Genomic DNA, 18,378 nt, shown 5'->3' with positions numbered 1-18,378 from the left:
TGAACTAATCTCTGACAAAGCAGGAAAGAATATCCAATGGAAAAAGATAGTCTCTTCAACAAATGGTGCTGGGAAAACTGAACAGCAACATGCAAAAGAATGAAACTGGACTATTTTCTTATAAGTTCAAAATGGATTAAAGATCTAAATGTGAGACCTGAAACCACAAAAATTCTAGAAAAGAGCACAGGCAATAATTTCTCTGACATCAGTCATAGCAACTTTTTTCTAGATATGTCTCCTGAGGCAAGAGAAACAAAAGCAAAAATAAACTATTGGGACTACATTTAAATTAAAAGCTTTTGGGGGCACCTAGGTGGCTCAGTAGATTAAGCATCTGACTCTTGATTTCGGCTCAGGTCATGGTCTCACAGTTTGTGGTTTCAAGCCCCGCTTCAGGTTCTGTGCTGACAGCACAGGGCCTGCACAGGATTTCTCTCTTTCCCTCTCTCTCTGCCCCTCCCTCCACTCACACTCTCTCTCTAAAGATAAATAAATAAACATTTAAAATAAATAAATAAATAGCTTCTGTACAGCAAAGAAAACAATCAACAAAACTAAAAGGCAACCTATGGAATGGAAGAAGACATTAGCAAGTTACATATCTGATAAAGGGTTAGTAGCCAAAACCTATGAAGAACTTATCAAACTCAACACTCAAAAAGCAAATAATCCAGTGAAGAAATGGGCAGAAGACACGGACACTTTTCCAAAGAAGACATCTAGATGGCTAATGGACACATGAAAAGATGTTCAACATCACTCATCATCAAGGAGATTCCAATCAAAACCATGATGAGATACCACCTCACACCTTTCAGAAGAGCTAGAATTAAAAGAAACAACAGGTATTGGCAAGGATGCAGAAAAAGAGGAGCCCTCTTACACTGCTAGTGAGAATGCAAACTGGTGCAGATACTCCAGAGAATAGTATGGAGGCTCCTCACAAAACTAAAAATAGAACTACCATATGATCCAGCAATTGCACTACTAGGTATTTACCCAAAGGATACAAAAATACAGATTGGAAAGGGTACATGCACCCTGATGTTTATAGCAGCGTTATCTGCAACAGCCAAATTATGTAAAGAGCCCAAATGTCTATCATCTGATAAATGGATAAAGAAGATGTGGTATATACATATGGTGGAATATTACTTAGCCATCAAAAAGAATGAAACCTTGCCATTTGCAGTGAGATGTATGGAGCTAGACCATATTATGTTATGTGAATCAATATATAAGTCAATCAGAGAAAGACAAATACCATACGATTTCACTAGTCTGGAATTTAAGAAACAAAACAGATAAACATATGGGAAAGGGGAAAAAAGAGGAAAAAGTGGAACAAACCACAAGAGACCCCTAATGACAGAGAACTGAAGGGTTATAGAGGGCAGTGGGTGGGGGATGGGCTAGATGGGTGATGGGTATAAAAGAGGTCCCTTGTTATGATGAGCACTGGGTACTGTATGTAAGTGATGAATCACTGAACTGTACTCCTGAAACCAATATTGCACTGTATGTTAACTAAACTTTAAATAAAAAGTAAAAAGAAAAAAAGAAAGAAACAAAGAAAATGCCCGTGAGAAAAATATTACTGGCAGAGACAACAGCAAGGGCAAATTCAATAGGAAACAACAAAGATGGCATATTTAAGAAAGAGCAAACAGATGAATGTGATTGAAATGGAATAAGCATGGGTGAGTGGTGGACTGACATCAGAAATGCAGAAAGAGGCCAGAATGCATAGGGTTTTGTGAGCCTTGATAAAGAGTTTGCACTTCAGCTTAATGTGTTGGAACTGGAGAGTTTTAAGCAAAGGAATAAATTGATTTTTGTTTTTAATCACTGGAGTAGTAAGAAAAAACAGAACTAGAATACCATACGACTTTGATACTAGGATTGGAAAAAGGTCACAAAAGCATATATAGCAATTCGGGTGTTAAACTGCCTGCCTGGGGTGGGTGAATGGTTAGGGAAATTTAACCAACTTTATTTAAAACTACTTGGGGGCACCTGGGTGGCTCAATCAGTTGAGCATTTGACATCTGCTCAGGTCACGATCTCACCGTAGATGAGTTCAAGGCCCTCATTGGGCTGGCTGTTATCAGTATGGAGCCTGCTTTGGATCTTTCTTTCTCTTTCTCTTTCTCTTTCTTTCTTTCTCTCTCTCTCTCTCTCTCTCTCTCTCTCTCTCTCTCTCTCCCCACCCACTCATGCTCTCACTGTCAAAAATAAATAAAAACATTTATTTAAAAATTAATTAATTAGGGGTGCCACTGTGGCTGAGTCAGTTGAGCATCCAACTTCAGCTCAGGTCATGATCTCACAGCTCGTGGGTTCCAGCCCCACGTCGGGTTCTGTGCTGACAGCTCGGAGCCCGGAGCCTGTTTCAGCTTCTGTGTGTGTGTCTCTCTCTGCCCCTAACCCACTTGCATTCTGTCTCTGTCTCTCTCAAAAATAAACATTAAAAAAAATTTTTTAAGTAATTAATTAATTAAAACTACTTAGGCCCAAAACACTGCTGCGCAAACTTCTGCCACCCTTTTTCAGATGATTCAGGTCATTAAGTGACCTCTTAATATTTTAAAGAAAAAGCATTTTACCACCACAGACTCTTGAAACTTAAAACCAAACCATTATCTTCAATGTTGACACATCTAGAAACAAGCCTGCAATAACACTAACTTTAAAATAGTCTGCTGACTTTAGGTAACTTTAACAGACATAAAAGGAAAAATAATATCCCCAAAATGTTCACACTAGAAAGCAAGAGAATATCTTGTAATATATTTCAAATATACTTGGTTCGAAAGGTACAATACTAAAAGTTCAAAGCAAATGAGACAAAGAAAAAACTTTACTAAAACAATCAAGTTTAGAGAAACAATGCTACCAATATTACTGTGTAGTTATCCTCAAACTTCTACGCAAGGGGACTTGGTTTGGTTTACTTGGCACTTCTTGGTCTCATGAAACCTTGTTGGCACATGTATCTATTCAAATAATTATGATTATCCCACTTCACTGCTGGGTTTGTGTTAGGAGACAGGAATATAAAGTTTTGCTGTAAGTTTAGAGAGATTGGTAACATTTAGGAAAAAGCATAAGATGCAATACAAGATTACGTGCTAATTACGGGCACCGAGCTGAATGTACCTGCTACACCGGAGAGACTGACTTTCAGAAAGCGGAGTGACTTCATCCCTAACACACATCATTAATAACTTACCATGTGATGGTGCCAAATAAATAGCCGAATCAGCAAATCAGAGTTCAGAAAACTGGATGACTAGAAAGTTTCATTTAAGGACTTCACAGGTACTAGCACTCAAGAGTATCTTTCAGAAAGGATTGACTTACATATGGAAACAATTCACTTACGGTTTAAAAGTAATAATTTCGTATCTTTTCATAAATGTCTGGGGGCAGCTAGGGTGGGTATCATAAAAACATAATTGAAAAGAATTATTAACATTCTTGAACTAATGGGGAAACTCAATCCTAGAACCTTCATAAATACTAGGTATCTTCCTATAAACCCTTTTTATTTTCCTAAACTTTTTTTCCCTGCAAACGGTTTTAACATTTCCCAAAATGTCTAATTAAACGTGTTTTCCCCTCTTGATTAAAAAGAATTAACAAAACGTCATAAGGTACATTTGGAAGATGGTGACAGGGGATTCCCTGCTTCAAAATGTTGGAAGCCGCTAGTTTAAAAGCGCCCGAAACAGATGACTCTGCTCGGGTGCTATTTTCCCGCTGTTGTGTCTCCATTTCAGTCTAAGAAAAGACATAACTATGTGTGTGTCTCGAAACCTTAGATAGGGTAAAAACCACCTACTGTCATTTCTTTATCACATTTTTGAGAGAGCATTTGTACAAACCCACTAAACCACTTTACCAGTAAAACTGCGCCCTGTGAGGAACACCCGCAGGGGAGCTCCTCCTTGTCTCCGGTAGCGCGTGCTCTTCACTCCCTCAGCCAGTTACCGAGGAGCGCGCCGGCGCATCCTAGGAGACGTCGGCAGCGGGGATTGTGGGAAGTGTAGTTTGGAGACCCCGCCCATCTCGCCATTCCTGTAATGGCTGCTTCCCGGAAGGTAATGTAGGAACTCGTCTCCAAAGGATACTTAGGGTTGCCTCAGTGTATTTGTAAAACAAGGATATTTGCACCTCTCCGGGACAAAGCAGGGGTTCTTTTTAAAATCTTAATATCAAATCCTGGCACAAACTTGCTCTGGATTCGGTTTATTTTTAGCTTTTCCTGTGCCGGCGAACTGACCAACTTTAAGTCTAGTTCCCCTGCCTGAACAAACTGTTTCCTCTAGTTATTATCCATTCCTCTCTTTTCCGAACGACTTCCTCCTTATGCACTGTGGTTGTATCTTTAAAAAATGATGATGATGATGATAATGCTGATGATAATGATGGTGATGATTAATTCTTAAATCCTACCCTTTTCTGATACTAGGCTCTGTCACGTGGAACCTCTTAGCCTCAGCATCCGGAACTCCAGGAAGGGAGTATTTCGAATCAGATAGAATTATACATAAATACTTTCTTTGGTAAGTGTTACTAATTCCCCACAACTTCACAGACGTACATATTGGGTGACTTTTGCCAGATTTGTCTGCATTTCCTGGGTGGGAGAAATCCTAAGAAAATGTAATTTTTACTCAACATTTACTCAAAATACTAGGATATTTAAGTTTCCGAGTGTCTGGTGTGTTTTCTCTTTGTTCTTAATTATGTTCTGTTCAAGTTGCTTAGTTGATTTACACGGGGTTGGCATGATAGCATGTGGAAACATTGCTGGAGTCAAGGAATTATCATGGGAAGGGGGGATTAGCCTCAAATGACCTTCTTTAAACTGTTTTATAAACTTAACAGTTTTTTTTCTACCTTTAAAATGGGGAAATGGGTCTGAAATTTAAATTTAAAAGGTTATATGGATTGTTATTTATGTATTCATGCTGTCATTTGAAAAGGTGGAAAATTTTAATGATTCCTTTTTGTTTCCATGTTTGATTTCTAGAAACTTTCTGCCCTCAAGATTGAGATACCTGAAAATCCCAACATCATGGCTTCAGTTTCAGCACAGTTGTTCTTGGTCCTCATTTCACTGCTTTTGGTGCTGCCTGTTGTTGAAGCAGTAGAAGCTGGAGATGCAGTCGCTCTCTTGTTAGGTGTGGCTCTCAGCATTACAGGCATTTGTGCTTGTTTGGGGGTATATGCACGAAAGAGAAATGGACAAATGTGATTTTGACGGGCCTTCTGAATCAGACCTTGCCCAGAAAACCATTGTGAATTATTGAGGTTAAAAACTGATCTTTAGTGTCTGAAAGTTCCCAAGAAATAGGGTATTTTCACATTTTTAATTGTCTCCCTGTAAATGGAAGCAAACTGATATATGTTAAATGGGAAAAAAAAGTTTCCTTCACAACAAATAATGCACTGAAAAAAAGCAGTCTAAAAGTCATATATGTTAGTTAGAAAGAGGCTCAAAGAAGTCAGATGACCGAAATTTACATATTGTTTCAAAGTTTTGGAATTCTCAAAGTGCATGAGATAGGAAGAAGGAAACCCTTACCCAGAATCCTAGGAAATTGCCACTGCCTCCTGCATCACTGAGGAGACTTTTCTCCATATTTTTATTAGATTTTTGTTTTGTTATCTCCCAAGTTAGTATTGTACTTAGGTATCAAATACATCCAGAAATTAAAATTTTTATTTCTTTGGTTGGGGGGAAGAGGTAAGAAAAATGTACTCAGTGTATCTAATGTTAAAATGGAGAAAATATTTAATGTAAAAAAATACTTTATATGGACATTTAAATGGAGAAGAGATTTAATGTTAAAAACCTTTATATTAACTGAATAACATCTCTATAGTGAGAAGTAGTATATTAAATACAAACCCATTATGTTGTAAGTTAATGTGTGATATTCATTTCTGTTTATTTCAGGCTGTCTTTACTTTCTGTGGACTTTTATGTCAGCTAGGTGACTTCCTTTAAGTGATCACACTAGCTTGTAGAGAATACTATCAATCATAAGTGAGAAATGGGCAGTATCAAGGTAGAAGTCCCTGTTAGAGACTCCACAGATACAAAAGGAAAATGTAATGGCCTATACTGGTTTATACACTAACCAGATGAAGCATACCCTCTCTGATCATACTACTCAAAGTGTCCTCAAAGTAACAATATCACCTAGGGACTTGGTAGAAATGCTGAGTCTCAGGCCCCATTCAGACCAATTGGATCAGAATGTGCATTTGTTTCAAGAGCCTAGAATAATTTGTATGCATATTCAAGTTTAAGAAGACTACTCTAACCTGCTTGAGCTCAAGAATCACCTGAAGGACTTGATAAAACTTTCAGATTCCCAAATCCTCTTAGTTGCATTGTAATTTGAGGCTGGAACCTGGAGTTCTCTGTTTAACAAAGGCCCTTGGTGATTCTTTTGATTCTGTAGATAGAGCCAATGGGGAATAATCTGAGTGAATCAAACTACTTTAGGGTCCTGAAAGCAGGTAATCAAGTTTTTACTAAAATAATGTATTATCCAATTTCTAGTTCTCCAGGTGACATTGGGAGCCTGAATTTTGATTGAAAACAGGCTGTAGCAACCTAAAACCCTCTTTATAGTGTGTTCCTGCAGATGAACTCACCTAACTCGCGTGAGGGATTGGGTAGAAGATACAAGGAGTGAGGGAAAGCCATGCTATAAAGACAGAAACTGAATGGATCTGTGTTTGTCGTAGCTGTTTTATTTTTTCACAAGGGAATGCACTAACATGTTTTGTTTTGGTAAATTGGCAGTTATACATTGTGTAATTAATAGAACTTCAACATAGATTGTAAAACAGTTTGCCCTATGTCATAAACCAGCACATTGGTACTGGTGTAGAGATGCTGCTGCTGCTGCTTTGTATGTCTGAACTTTTCCATTGGCATTGGGAGAAATCAAACTTAAAGTACATTTGAAATCACAGTGCATTAGCCATTTAATCACCTCCAGGTACTATTTTTAAAACGATCAAAATAAGACTGCAGGCAAATATTCTTTAATGAACATGTATTTCCAGAAGTGCCTAGAAGGAATTAGGAAACCACTTTCTTAGTTTCCCCTTAAAAAATAGAGAATTATGAGGTAGCATTCAGGAATTTTGATGGATATACTGAAGAGTACCTTCTCTATTTTTAGCTGCTTTTCTACCTAGGTTGGGTTATATGGGTTAGCCTGAAAAGAACGGAAACTTATAATGGCTCTTAACCTTTTTAGGGCCACCAACTCCATCGAGGATCTGATGAAAATTGGTCCTTTTGCCTGGAAAAATGCACATACATGCTGGCATTTTTAGATTAATTTCAAGTAGTTCACAGAGCTGAAGTCCATCCAGAACTTCCAAATTAAAAATATGTGCTTGATGGGTTTTTTGTTTGTTTGTTGTTTTTGAGGTTCTTTCAAATTCTGCAATTTCTTGATTTGCTCTGATGGATAATAACTGCTGTGGAGCAGTTATAAGAAGAATGGGATTAACACACATCCCCCAAGTGCCAGCATGATTTATAGATGTCTAGTAAATGCTCTGTGCATGTTAGTTCAGATAAGTTCAGTTACCGAGGCAGAAGACTAAATTGAAATCAACAAGAAGTGCTGGTAACCCACCCATTTCTCTAATGCCAAACATCAGTGCATTTCTTGCATCTCTTCTTTCTGGCTGCTTTCCAGAATTTTTTTTCTCTGTTCATAGTTTTCAGAAGGTTGACGATGTGTCTTAGCATGAATACGTTTGGGTTTGTCCTGTTTGGGGTTGGCTCAGCTTCTTGAACCTATGGGTTTATGTCATTTCCCAAATGTAGATGATTTTCAGCCATTATTTTTTCAAACAGTATTTCAGCCCCATGTACTTTATCTCCTTTACTCCAGCGACTCCAGTGACCCAGTAGTTAGATCTTTTGCTGCAGTCTCACTTGCCCTATAGCTTTTTTTCTTTTCAGTCTTTTTTCTCTGTTCAGACTGGGTAATTTCTAGCGTTCTATCCTCAAGTTCACAGATTGTGCCCATGTATTTTTTTAGTTCTAAGTTTTCCATTTAGTTTTCTTTGTAGCTTGTAATTCTTTGCTGAGACTTGCTATTTTTTTTTCATTTGTTTCAAGCATGTTTGTAATTGTTCTTTGGACTTTTACGATGGCTGCTTCAAAATCCTTATCAAGTAATGCTAACGTATGTGTCATTTCAGTATTGGCATTTGTTGATTGTCTTTTCCCTTCAAACTGAGATCTTCCTTGGAATGATGAGCGATTTTCCATTAATACCTGGACAATTTAGGTATGGTATTAAAAAGACTGGGTCATCTTTGAAGGTTGTATTTTAGCAGGTCTTCTCTGACCATGCTGCCTCAGAGCAGCGGACGTTGCTGCCTCAGAGCAGCGGACGTTGTTGCCTCAGTACTGCCACATAGAGGTAGAAGTCCAGGGACACCTCATTACTGCTCCTCTTGTGCCCTCCCCTGACCCGGAAGGTGGGGTGCCATGTGGCTACTGGGTGGGAGTGAAAAGTCCAAACTTCCTCTGTGGTCTCCGCTGTCTCGTGGCCATGTCTGAGCCCATTGACATTTCTGGGTTGCCAGCTTCAGAGTACCTAGTAAACTATGAGGAAAAAGAAAATCCAGAGAATTCACCACTAGGTCTGGCTCTGGTCCTGAGGTCCCTGGCTGGTCTGCCTTCTTTCTACCTTTCAGAATCTTCTTATGTTTGTCTTTTATACATAATGTCCAGGGTTTTTAGCTGTACTTAGTGGAAGAAATAGGAAAAAGGATGTCTACTACATCTTCCTGTAAGCAGAGGTCTCCTCAGTGCATATTTAAGAGTGAATTTTCTGGAGAGAGAAATGTCAGGTAAAGAATTGATTCAAGGTATTTCATTTAACAGACCTTTGTCCTGTGATCCACATCTGCCCTTCCCTCTTCACCCATCCAGCATATTATTTATTTTTGTCTTTACTCAATAAGCTCAATTAGAGAGTATGATGACAATCAAGAATGCAGGAGTACAGTTGAAGTTTGAAAAAAGTGATCTGTATCTATATTTTGTCTCAGCAATAAGAATGTGAGGGCAGCTTCTTGAAAAACTGATGTGATACCAAATGTACCAACTGAAGGAACCAGGTAGGCCCAGGAAATCTCAAAAGCTAAACATCACATGCACTTTTACCCTCTTAGGTTTTCTAAGCTCTGCAGAAGCTTGTCAAATGCCATTTCCAAATTTTGATGTAGGAAAGATGATGTAGCTATATAGCCTGAAGCACATAATAAAGGGAGAACTCTGAATACAAACCATCTCCCTTGCAAAGACTCAAATATTCTTTTTGGTGGTATCACAATATGCATGAAGAGCCTAAGCTCTGAAGTCTAACAGACATAGATAACCAGGCTCCATTACTTAAAATTTGATGTTGAGCAAGTCATTTTTAAATTTCTGTCTCCCTCTTTGTTAAATGGCAATAATAACACTTTCTACCTCATAGATGGATGAGGAATACATGAAGTAATAAATGCAAAAGACTTGACATGCTTGAGATTATTATTGGTATTTGGAGATATTTTCTAGACATGGAAGGAATTAACTACTCAGTAAGCATCAATTTTGTATTTATATGTTAAAAGAGTTCTCTTTAGAAAGTTACATAAGCAAATCCCCTATTAAACAGTCACTATATATTTTGACCTTTTCCCTGAGTGTTGTCTTTATCATAATTGACTTCGACCATTATAGGCTTACAAACTGATGAAACTCAAAGACACCCGTGAAGAAAATTTGGCTTCCCTAAAGCTTCCCCAAATTTTGAAGAGAAAGAAAAAAAATTGATTCTGTTTTAGTAATTCCTAACGTGTTGACCATGGGTCTTTACTAATTGACACAAAAGCTTAGCAGTAACTGCTTGGTCATTTAAGAAGATTCAAGGACTTCTGGTTTTGCTTGTTCAGGAAAATAGATCTGGTCTATATTCCATCAGGAAAAGAACTCTGATAAATCTCATCTCCTTAGAAGTCATAAAGATAAAAGCAATATAGAATGTGTTCAGTGTTTCCCATGGTAGGGAATAGAGCTGAAGCCCTGACTGAGACTTACTAATTCTAGACAGGATTTTTATTCTTAGGTGAGAACAGGGCCAAATCAATAAGTATGTGTATAAAATGGCATATTTAAAATTTTTCTAATTTTTAATAATTTAATTTTTCTAAATCATTTATGTGATTAAATAATAGACATCTAGCATCTAAATGCAAAAGACAGAGACCAGAAAATCACAGAAGACATCTAGCATATAAATGCAAAATAAATAATAGACATCTAGCATCTAAATGCAAAAGACAGAAGACCACAAAAATGTGATTGCTGCAAAATACTAAAATGTGGTTTAATTTCTCATTGATTTATAATATCACAGCTATGATACCCCTCTCACATATTTCCACTGAATCTATTATATATGGGTGATTAAAATTTTGAAAATATTAGTTGGCACTTGATAATTTGAAATGAAATTATGAAATTTTATATATAAGAGGGTTCATTATTTTTAAAGGACTAATCATGTAGCACTTTGTTAAACACTGGGATTATAAATACCATATTTCTCAATATTAATCAAGATAATTATGCCCTGGATAAATGTGCATAAATCACTTAACAAAAGAATGTAAAAGCAGGCATGATCACCAAGAACAGAAACTATACCATAGTCTATTTCAGATGATTTGTCAGAACAGCCCTTTTCATTTTTCCACAAAAAATTACCAGAGCATTTCGATAGCAACATAAAACAATTCTGTGGGTCCTATAATGACATATGCCTGCTTCCACTCATTTAATCAACATTTTTCAAGACATCATCACTGCAATTTAGAGACAAAAAAAGTAACTACCAGGCAATTGACCTTGAGCCCATAATTTAACCTAGACAATTTCTTCATCTGTAACATTATTTGTGCAAACTCTAAAAAGGTTTCCTAGTGGTAGAATTCTGTAGCTCCATAAAGAGTTTTACTAATTTCAAAACTAATAAAGTGGAATGTGTTAAAAATATTGTAATTACCCATTTTAAGTCAGCAGCATGAGGAGCTGATTTTCCCTTTGAACTCCACTAAAAACCATAGTCTAGTCATTTGGTATAGTTTTGGATGTCAATTGAGTGAAGCGGGGGCAGCTCATTTTCTGTACTGAACAAGTATGATTAGAGATTGTCTCAAGAAGGAAGAAGAAAAACAACCGTAGCCCTGCCACTCCCACTCACAGCAAACAGCCCACATGCTAATTGATGTCGGCCTGGCAGTATCCAGAAACAAGCAACCTTGCAGTTTCGTGTGCTCAGTCTTTTCTGGCACTACTGATGGGACTCCGCTAACAGCCACCATCATCCCAGTGGCCAAGACAGACAGATGAGAGGATGCTGAGCACCTCCCTCTCCCTCACACTCCACCTCCAGGCCATGTCTAGGTCTTATGGAATCATCTCCAAGTTGTGCCTGGGATTCACTCACTTCTCTCCATCCTCGTGGCTCCTACCCAAGTTCAGACCACCATCACACAGGCACCCCAGCTGGTCTTTTGACCTCCCACTGTAACCCTCTGTGATCTCTTATAAACACAACTAGAACCCCAATTTCTCCATCACCTACCTTACACTGTAGCTTTCAGCTGTATTGTTTTTCACTTCCTAGAAAGCATCATGTGTGTTCCCTCTCTCTCTCTCTCTCTCTCTCTCATTTTCCATACTTCCTCTACTTTACAGATCTACATGTTACTTCCTCTGCCTGGTGTAGTTTTCCTAAGTTCACCTGCCTCATTCCTACCTTCCTAGGTTTGAACAGCACTTCTTTAGGACCTCTTCCCTAACCCTTCCTGTCTGAAATACATATTCTGTGTGCTCACACAGCATTCTTTACATCCCTTATCAATAAGCCACTCTGTATTTGAATCTCTGTTTGCTTATTTTTATCTCAACCAACTTCAACCCCATCTCGGTATTCTAAGCTCTTGAGGTCAAAGACTGAATTACTGACTATTATATTCCTGGATTTTAGCACAATGCCTGGCATATAGAAATTACTGCTCACTCAATCTTTTATAGAATGAATATGTGATAACAGAGTTAATGTAGCAAAGGGACACCCCAGCCCAGAATACATAGTGGATCCTAGCATCCCTTCACTAACCCTATATGTGCCCTTACTGTACTCAGTACAGCTATACCAACCTTTCAGATTTATATGGGCTAGGTCTGAAATTCAATGCAAGATTTTATCATTTTTTTGGACATCTAATAATTATAGAATATGATTTTAATAAGTATTAACATGTATTCTAGTTAGCTGATTTGAATGATTATATACACTATTTATAAAAGCTTGCATTGTATATGCATATTTAATGCTTTGTTGTTTAGAAATGATCTACCATTCTGAAACACAGGATGATCCTCTCCTTCATCTCCTTCTCATTCTCTTACTCATGCTATACTCCAGTAACACCAGACTGCCTGAAATCAAATGCCTTGCCATACCTCCGTGTTCATCTTTCATTTGCTTTATAAAGAAGCCTTTCCCCAAGAAAGCCATTCCCCAAAGAAGTTAATGATATCTATCCTCCAGAATCCACAGTGTATTGTTTATACCTGTAGTAATGTATTTCATGCAACCTTGTTTTATAGTTATTTAGATACTTATTATCCCTTTTATACCACTACCCCTACTACCCTTTCCCTTCCATCCACAAATACAGAAACAAGTATCCACTGGAACATCTAACAGCATGGACAGGGTGTGTGAGTACTTGCACTAATTAAAAGACACGATCTTGATTTTAAGATTATGATATAGGTGATGGAGGATAGGTGGATGGAATTCAGTTCCTAAAAACTCCAGAAGAACACATCAATATAGTAGCATTGAATAAACAGGTCTATATGCTGACGGAGATATAATATTGAAGATAATATTATTGCTTTTTTTAAATGTTTTTATTTATTTTTGAGACAGAGCATGAACAAGGGAGGGACAGAGAGAGAGGGAGACACAGAATCCAAAGCAGTCTCCAGGCTCTGAGCTGTCAGCACAGAGCCTGATGTGGGGCTCGAACTCCCGGACAATGAGATCATGACCTGAACTGAAGTCGGAAGCTTAACCTACTGAGCCACCCAGGCACCCCTATTATTGCTTTTTAATAACACTATCAGTATGGAGTTTTCCTTGTTTTTTTTTTTAATGTTTATTCATTTTTGAGAGAGAGAGAGGCAGAGAGAGAGGGAGACAGAGGATCTGAAGCAGGCTTCACACTGTCAGCACAGAGCCCATCGCAGGGATGGAACTCAAACCATGAGATAACTACCTGAGCCAAAGTCAGATGCTTAACCGACTGAGCCACCTGCCTCGAACTCTATCTTTCAGAAAGCAGTTGGCAATTCATATTTACTCTAAATGTCATCCATTGAAAAACATCCAATGTGAAGCAAGCACAAGACAGTTGTCAAACACTGTAGTTCTTAGATGATGCTATAGGTGATATCAAGTGACAGGTGATGTTAGATGACATGTGATGTCAAAGCCTGCATTTCATTCAGGTGAAAAATCTTAATCAGAAAAAAATTTAAGAAGAGGAGAAAAGATACCTGGAGCCCCAAGTCCTTCTACGTTTCCAAAGAAAACTCTCAAATAAAGAGCTCCAAATAGGGTCCCACTTCTGATCCTTAGTCATGGCAAGTGGACTGTCACATAGCCACTCCATAATTCCACCCTGCTGTTCTGCTGGATCTTTCACTCAGGTCCTATGACTTTCCACTTCTGAAGAGTAAATCAATTCAGTACCAGGTGTGACTAAAGTATAAAGAAGCAACAAAAATCATCTTTTTTAATATCCACTTGTTAATCCAAATATTTGGGCCTCTGTAAAATAGTTCTCTTAGGAAAATGTGGACCTAATTTTATTTTGCTGCCATTTTTCAAAGCACATTTGGTATTCATATTTGGCCCATGACTTGCTCCTTCAAATAGCCCCAGTGAAGAGAAGACTTCATCATTGAACTTTTGGTTTTAGAAATGAACCAGAAGTAAATCACAGCTGAGCCCTGTGTATGAATAAGCAAGGTGACCAGAAATAGAAAGAACAACCACTTGGTGAGCTAATTCTCAAATTGTATGAGAGCTCTGTGCTCTTGCATTTTACAGATGAAGACACAAAAGCTTGACCTAGGGAGGTCAAGTTACTTGGAAAGTAGTTATACAGTTTGATAAAATGAATGACAAGTGACTTCAAAGTAAAAAATTTTTTCTGCAACTTATAAACCAAATTATTGGGTTATTACACAATGTAATGTACCACTTTTTTGACTAAAGAAATTATGAATAGCATTAAATAATGATATAGCATGATAACAAAATGACCCATACTTCACCTGCCCTCAACGTAGAAAACTACTTTCACTTTTTTTGCAGGTCACCTTCCACAGGCATAAATTTAAGAGAACTAGAATAAATCATACATACCATTTTTCCAGTTTTTTTGTTTAACCTTTAAGTATTTCATGTATATTTTAACAACCAAATAATATTCCATCCCATGTACTTGTCATCACTTATTCAAAATCTATTCCTTTAGGGGCGCTTGGGTGGCTCAATCAGTTGAGCATCCGACTTTGACTCAGGTCATGATCTTGTGGTCCATGAGTTTGAGCCCCATGTCGGGCCCTGTGCTGTCAGCACAGAGCCTGGAGCCTGCTTCGGATTCTGTGTCACCCTCTCTCTCTGCCCCTCCCCAGCTCACACTCTGTCCCCCCCTCTCTCTCTCTCTCTCAAACATAAATAAACATCAAAAAAGATTTTTTTACATCTATTCCTTTAATAATGCTGGACCTATCAGTGCTTTCCAACATCTTGCCATTATTGGTAACACCAAACTGTAATAAGCAAAATAAGTCATTCTTAACAAGTGCCAAATAGACATTCATGTCCTTTGAACCTATGGTTCCAATTTAGAAATTAAATTTTAAATATTAATTTTCATATTATAATTCATCAGACATAAATATGTACACAAACATATTTATAAAGTATCTGTTGTCCTGAACCTCTAAAGAAGCCATGTTTTCCAAACTGGAGGGTAATTAAGGTTACTATGCAGTAGCCTACTAGAAATGCTAGAGGTCTAGGATTATAAAAGGCTTTGAAATCTAGGTGTAGAAAGGAAGGTTTCTATCCAGGGAAAGAAGATGACAAATCTCTTTTAGAGAAAAGGCTCAGAGTCACTGTACACCTTCATGATAAGTAGTCGATAAATGGGAGCATATGAAGTGAAAGTAAAAATCATCATATGTTCTTGAGTATTCATTTTCAAAATTATTCTTATGGTTTTCATAATTGAAAGTAAGCATTACTTGTCCAATGACCCCTACACTTATTATTATTAGTGATCAGTAATAATGATAGTTATCGAGAAATCTTATTAATTTAATTGTTGTTACAATAATAAGCACCAAACCATACAGTGAAGTGTTTCTTTCCTCAGTGCTGTTGCTACATGACAGAAGTATATGAAGAAGTTTATGAAAACACAGCTCAGAAAGGCTGTGTGATATAGTGAAAAGAACACTCAACAAAGAGTCAGAGGTAAGGATCCTAGTTCTGGCTACACGGCAAACAGGTTATAGGGCCCTGGGCAAATCACTTACAAATTCACCTGAGCCTCATTTTCTCAATCTGTAAAGGAAAACACAAATGAGTAGAGGGGTACCTGGGTGGCTCAGTCGGTTAAGTGTCCAACTTCGGCTCAGGTCATGATCTCATGGTCCGTGAGTTTGATCCCCACGTCGGGCTCCGTGCTGCCAGCTCAGAGCCTGGAGCCTGTTTCAGATTCTGTGTCTCCCTCTCTCTCCGACCCTCCCCCGTTCATGCTCTGTCTCAAAAATAAATAAACGTTAAAAAAAATAAAAAAAAAAAAACACAAAAACAAATGAGTAGAAATGGTCTACTGAACACACCTATTCCACTTACAGGCATTTCAAACAAGAATTCCTCTTTGATGAAGGATGTGCAAGGTAAAGTAAGCCTTGGCAAGCAGGGTACCCAGAAGTGGGGCCAGCCTTGAATAGACAGAAGTAGGCCCTTGACAGATGACATTACTTAAGGAAAGACAGCAGGAAACACCCAAAACCAAAATGCCTACGGGCTATACTCTCTTCAGTATTTTTGTGATATCTGCAATTCCACTGTTAATGGTGCCTCTTCTAGGTCTTGAAGACTTCCTCTGTTGAATGTTAATATGACTTGCTGTCTGCCCCTTAAACTAAAAAGAAGAACCTCAAAATGGGAGTCCAAATTGGGATTAGACTATTGAGATTGGGACTAGGAAGAGGACGATGGATAAAATTTCCTGGGGAAGAGGACAAGGGTGGTCAATGCTCCCAAATACATAGACAGTTAAACTGTATGACTGAGGTTTGGATCTGCTTAAAAGAATGTCTAATTTTTTGCCTTACAGTCCATTAAACTAATCATGTCAACCTAATAGCAACAGTCTTAAAGCAGAAAATTTGTCTTTTTATTTTGTATTATTCTTGAACAACCAAGATAAAGCATATAACACAATACACATTCAATACACATTTCTAGGTTGACTTAAGGACTCTGTCCACAAACAAACAAACAAAAATCCAAATGGTTTAAATGACAAAATAAAGTATTTTATAGGAAAAAATATAATCTACTTTGGTAGCCTGACAAAAACCAAGTAGAATCAAATTAAATTCCAATTAGTAGCATCACCATAAAAATATGAAATCAAAGCAAGAGAAGAGCACTGCATGATTTTATACTATGATGGCTGTTTCCAATTTGTATGTTTTATTTTTCTATATAATATTGGCATAAAATTGTCAGTGTAGTGGTTTTTTAAGTGAATGGCAGCACTCCTATCCCAAAGAAGAGGTTCCCCTCCCAACTTGAGCTTGACAAGAGAAACTACACCTCAGTGTACTCAAATGACAGGGCTTAAAAAATAAAAGAAGGCAGGAAGGAAGAAAGGGAGGAAGAAAGGAAAAAAATTATTCTATTTAAGGGAATCCATTTTAAAGACCTTTTAGTACAATGAAGAATTGTATGGGTAAAATGAATTTTCACTTATATTTTTATTTTTAATAAAAGCAAGAAATAAAAGATACAAGCTTGGTCCAATTAGAAGCCTATTGCATTGGTTTTAGGAAGAGATGCTAATTGTTTTGTCAAGGGAGACATAGGGAAGGGCTGAGAATGGCTGGATCATTTTCCTCCTACCTCTCTGCTATTCCTTTACCATCTTCTTAACTGGTTTCTCTTCTCTTCTGATATCTTAATGTTCATTCATTCTTCAAGTGTCAGATGTTGGCCTTCTCTTCATACTCTTTCTTAGAGAATTCCTCTGTCTCCACACTACTTCTGCCTGTTTTGGCCCCACGGTTTCCATTATGAGCAGACAACTGCCACATGACTTCTCATGTTCCAATTCAAGACCAACTAGCACTTATAAATGATGCCATGTGAATGGCTGTCACCTCATGTTCATTTGGTAAAATTAAACTCCTCCTCCTCTCAAAACTGAATGCCTTGTCTGATTTCTCCTGTGTGTGTGTGTGTGTGTGTCCATCAATCCACTTGCCAGCCAAGCTTGAATTTGTTCTATTCGCATAACCAGGCAATAATTTTGGCCTACCTTGGTTCTTTCTTATCACAGTTCTTTCTACTGACTGTTCTATCACTCTAGTACTCATGCCTGGACTTATTTTTCATAAATTCAAACATTTTCGAATTGCAAGTCTCTGGCTTCATCAGCCTGTCAGGGAGAAAAAAAATGGGAGTGGGGATATGAAATAAATCAGTATTTTTCAGCTGTATTAATTAGGCCCCTACACTCCACAGGGTGGCCTTCGCAGCTGCCGAATCAAACAATAAAAGACCAAGAGAGTATGGCTCCAGTCCCCAGACCCACTTTTCCCACAGTAGCTCCATCACTGTCTGTTTCATGTATGAATTTCAAGTATGATCTCTTCTGAAAAAGACTTGTAACATTACCTTAAGAAAAATAAGTTTGAAAGCCAGTTAGGTGACATTTTTAAGATCCTCAACTCTAAAATTCAAATCCTATGGAATCTGTTAATGTAATTATTAATATAGTATTATAGAAACTCCTAGTTTAGGCTCCTACTTATCTTTAGATCAATTCTGGCTCTGGTAACCTGAAGAATTTGAATGCATTTAGGATAAAAACATAGAAATTATTCTGGGTTTCCTAGCAGTCAACAGGAGAATGTAGTAAGCCGAAAAGAGCCCACAGCATCTG

At 37.7% G+C, this 18,378-nt stretch overlaps 1 protein-coding gene and 1 long non-coding RNA gene across 2 annotated transcripts in view; one reads left to right on the top strand and one right to left on the bottom strand.

Moving 5' to 3' along the window:
* LOC125930071 (uncharacterized) overlaps positions 1 to 3,988 on the bottom strand; it is a 32,620-nt gene extending 28,632 nt beyond the window's left edge. The window contains exon 1 of the long non-coding RNA XR_007460056.1: positions 3,908 to 3,988. This is a non-coding gene — a long non-coding RNA (uncharacterized LOC125930071). The remainder of the gene's footprint in view (positions 1 to 3,907) is intronic.
* A 46-nt stretch (positions 3,989 to 4,034) lies between these two features.
* On the top strand, positions 4,035 to 5,937 carry SMIM30 (small integral membrane protein 30). Its single transcript, XM_049641714.1, has 3 exons — positions 4,035 to 4,106; positions 4,478 to 4,571; positions 5,042 to 5,937. The coding sequence occupies exon 3, from the start codon at positions 5,087 to 5,089 to the stop codon at positions 5,264 to 5,266; it is 180 nt and encodes a 59-aa protein (XP_049497671.1). The 5' UTR covers positions 4,035 to 4,106; positions 4,478 to 4,571; positions 5,042 to 5,086; the 3' UTR covers positions 5,267 to 5,937.
* The last annotated feature ends 12,441 nt before the right edge of the window (positions 5,938 to 18,378 follow it).

Source organism: Panthera uncia, chromosome A2, assembly GCF_023721935.1.
Source record: "Panthera uncia isolate 11264 chromosome A2, Puncia_PCG_1.0, whole genome shotgun sequence".
Taxonomy (NCBI): Eukaryota; Metazoa; Chordata; class Mammalia; order Carnivora; family Felidae; genus Panthera; species Panthera uncia.
Note: the sequence above shows the minus strand (reverse complement) of the source record. Positions and strands in the feature narration are given on the sequence as shown.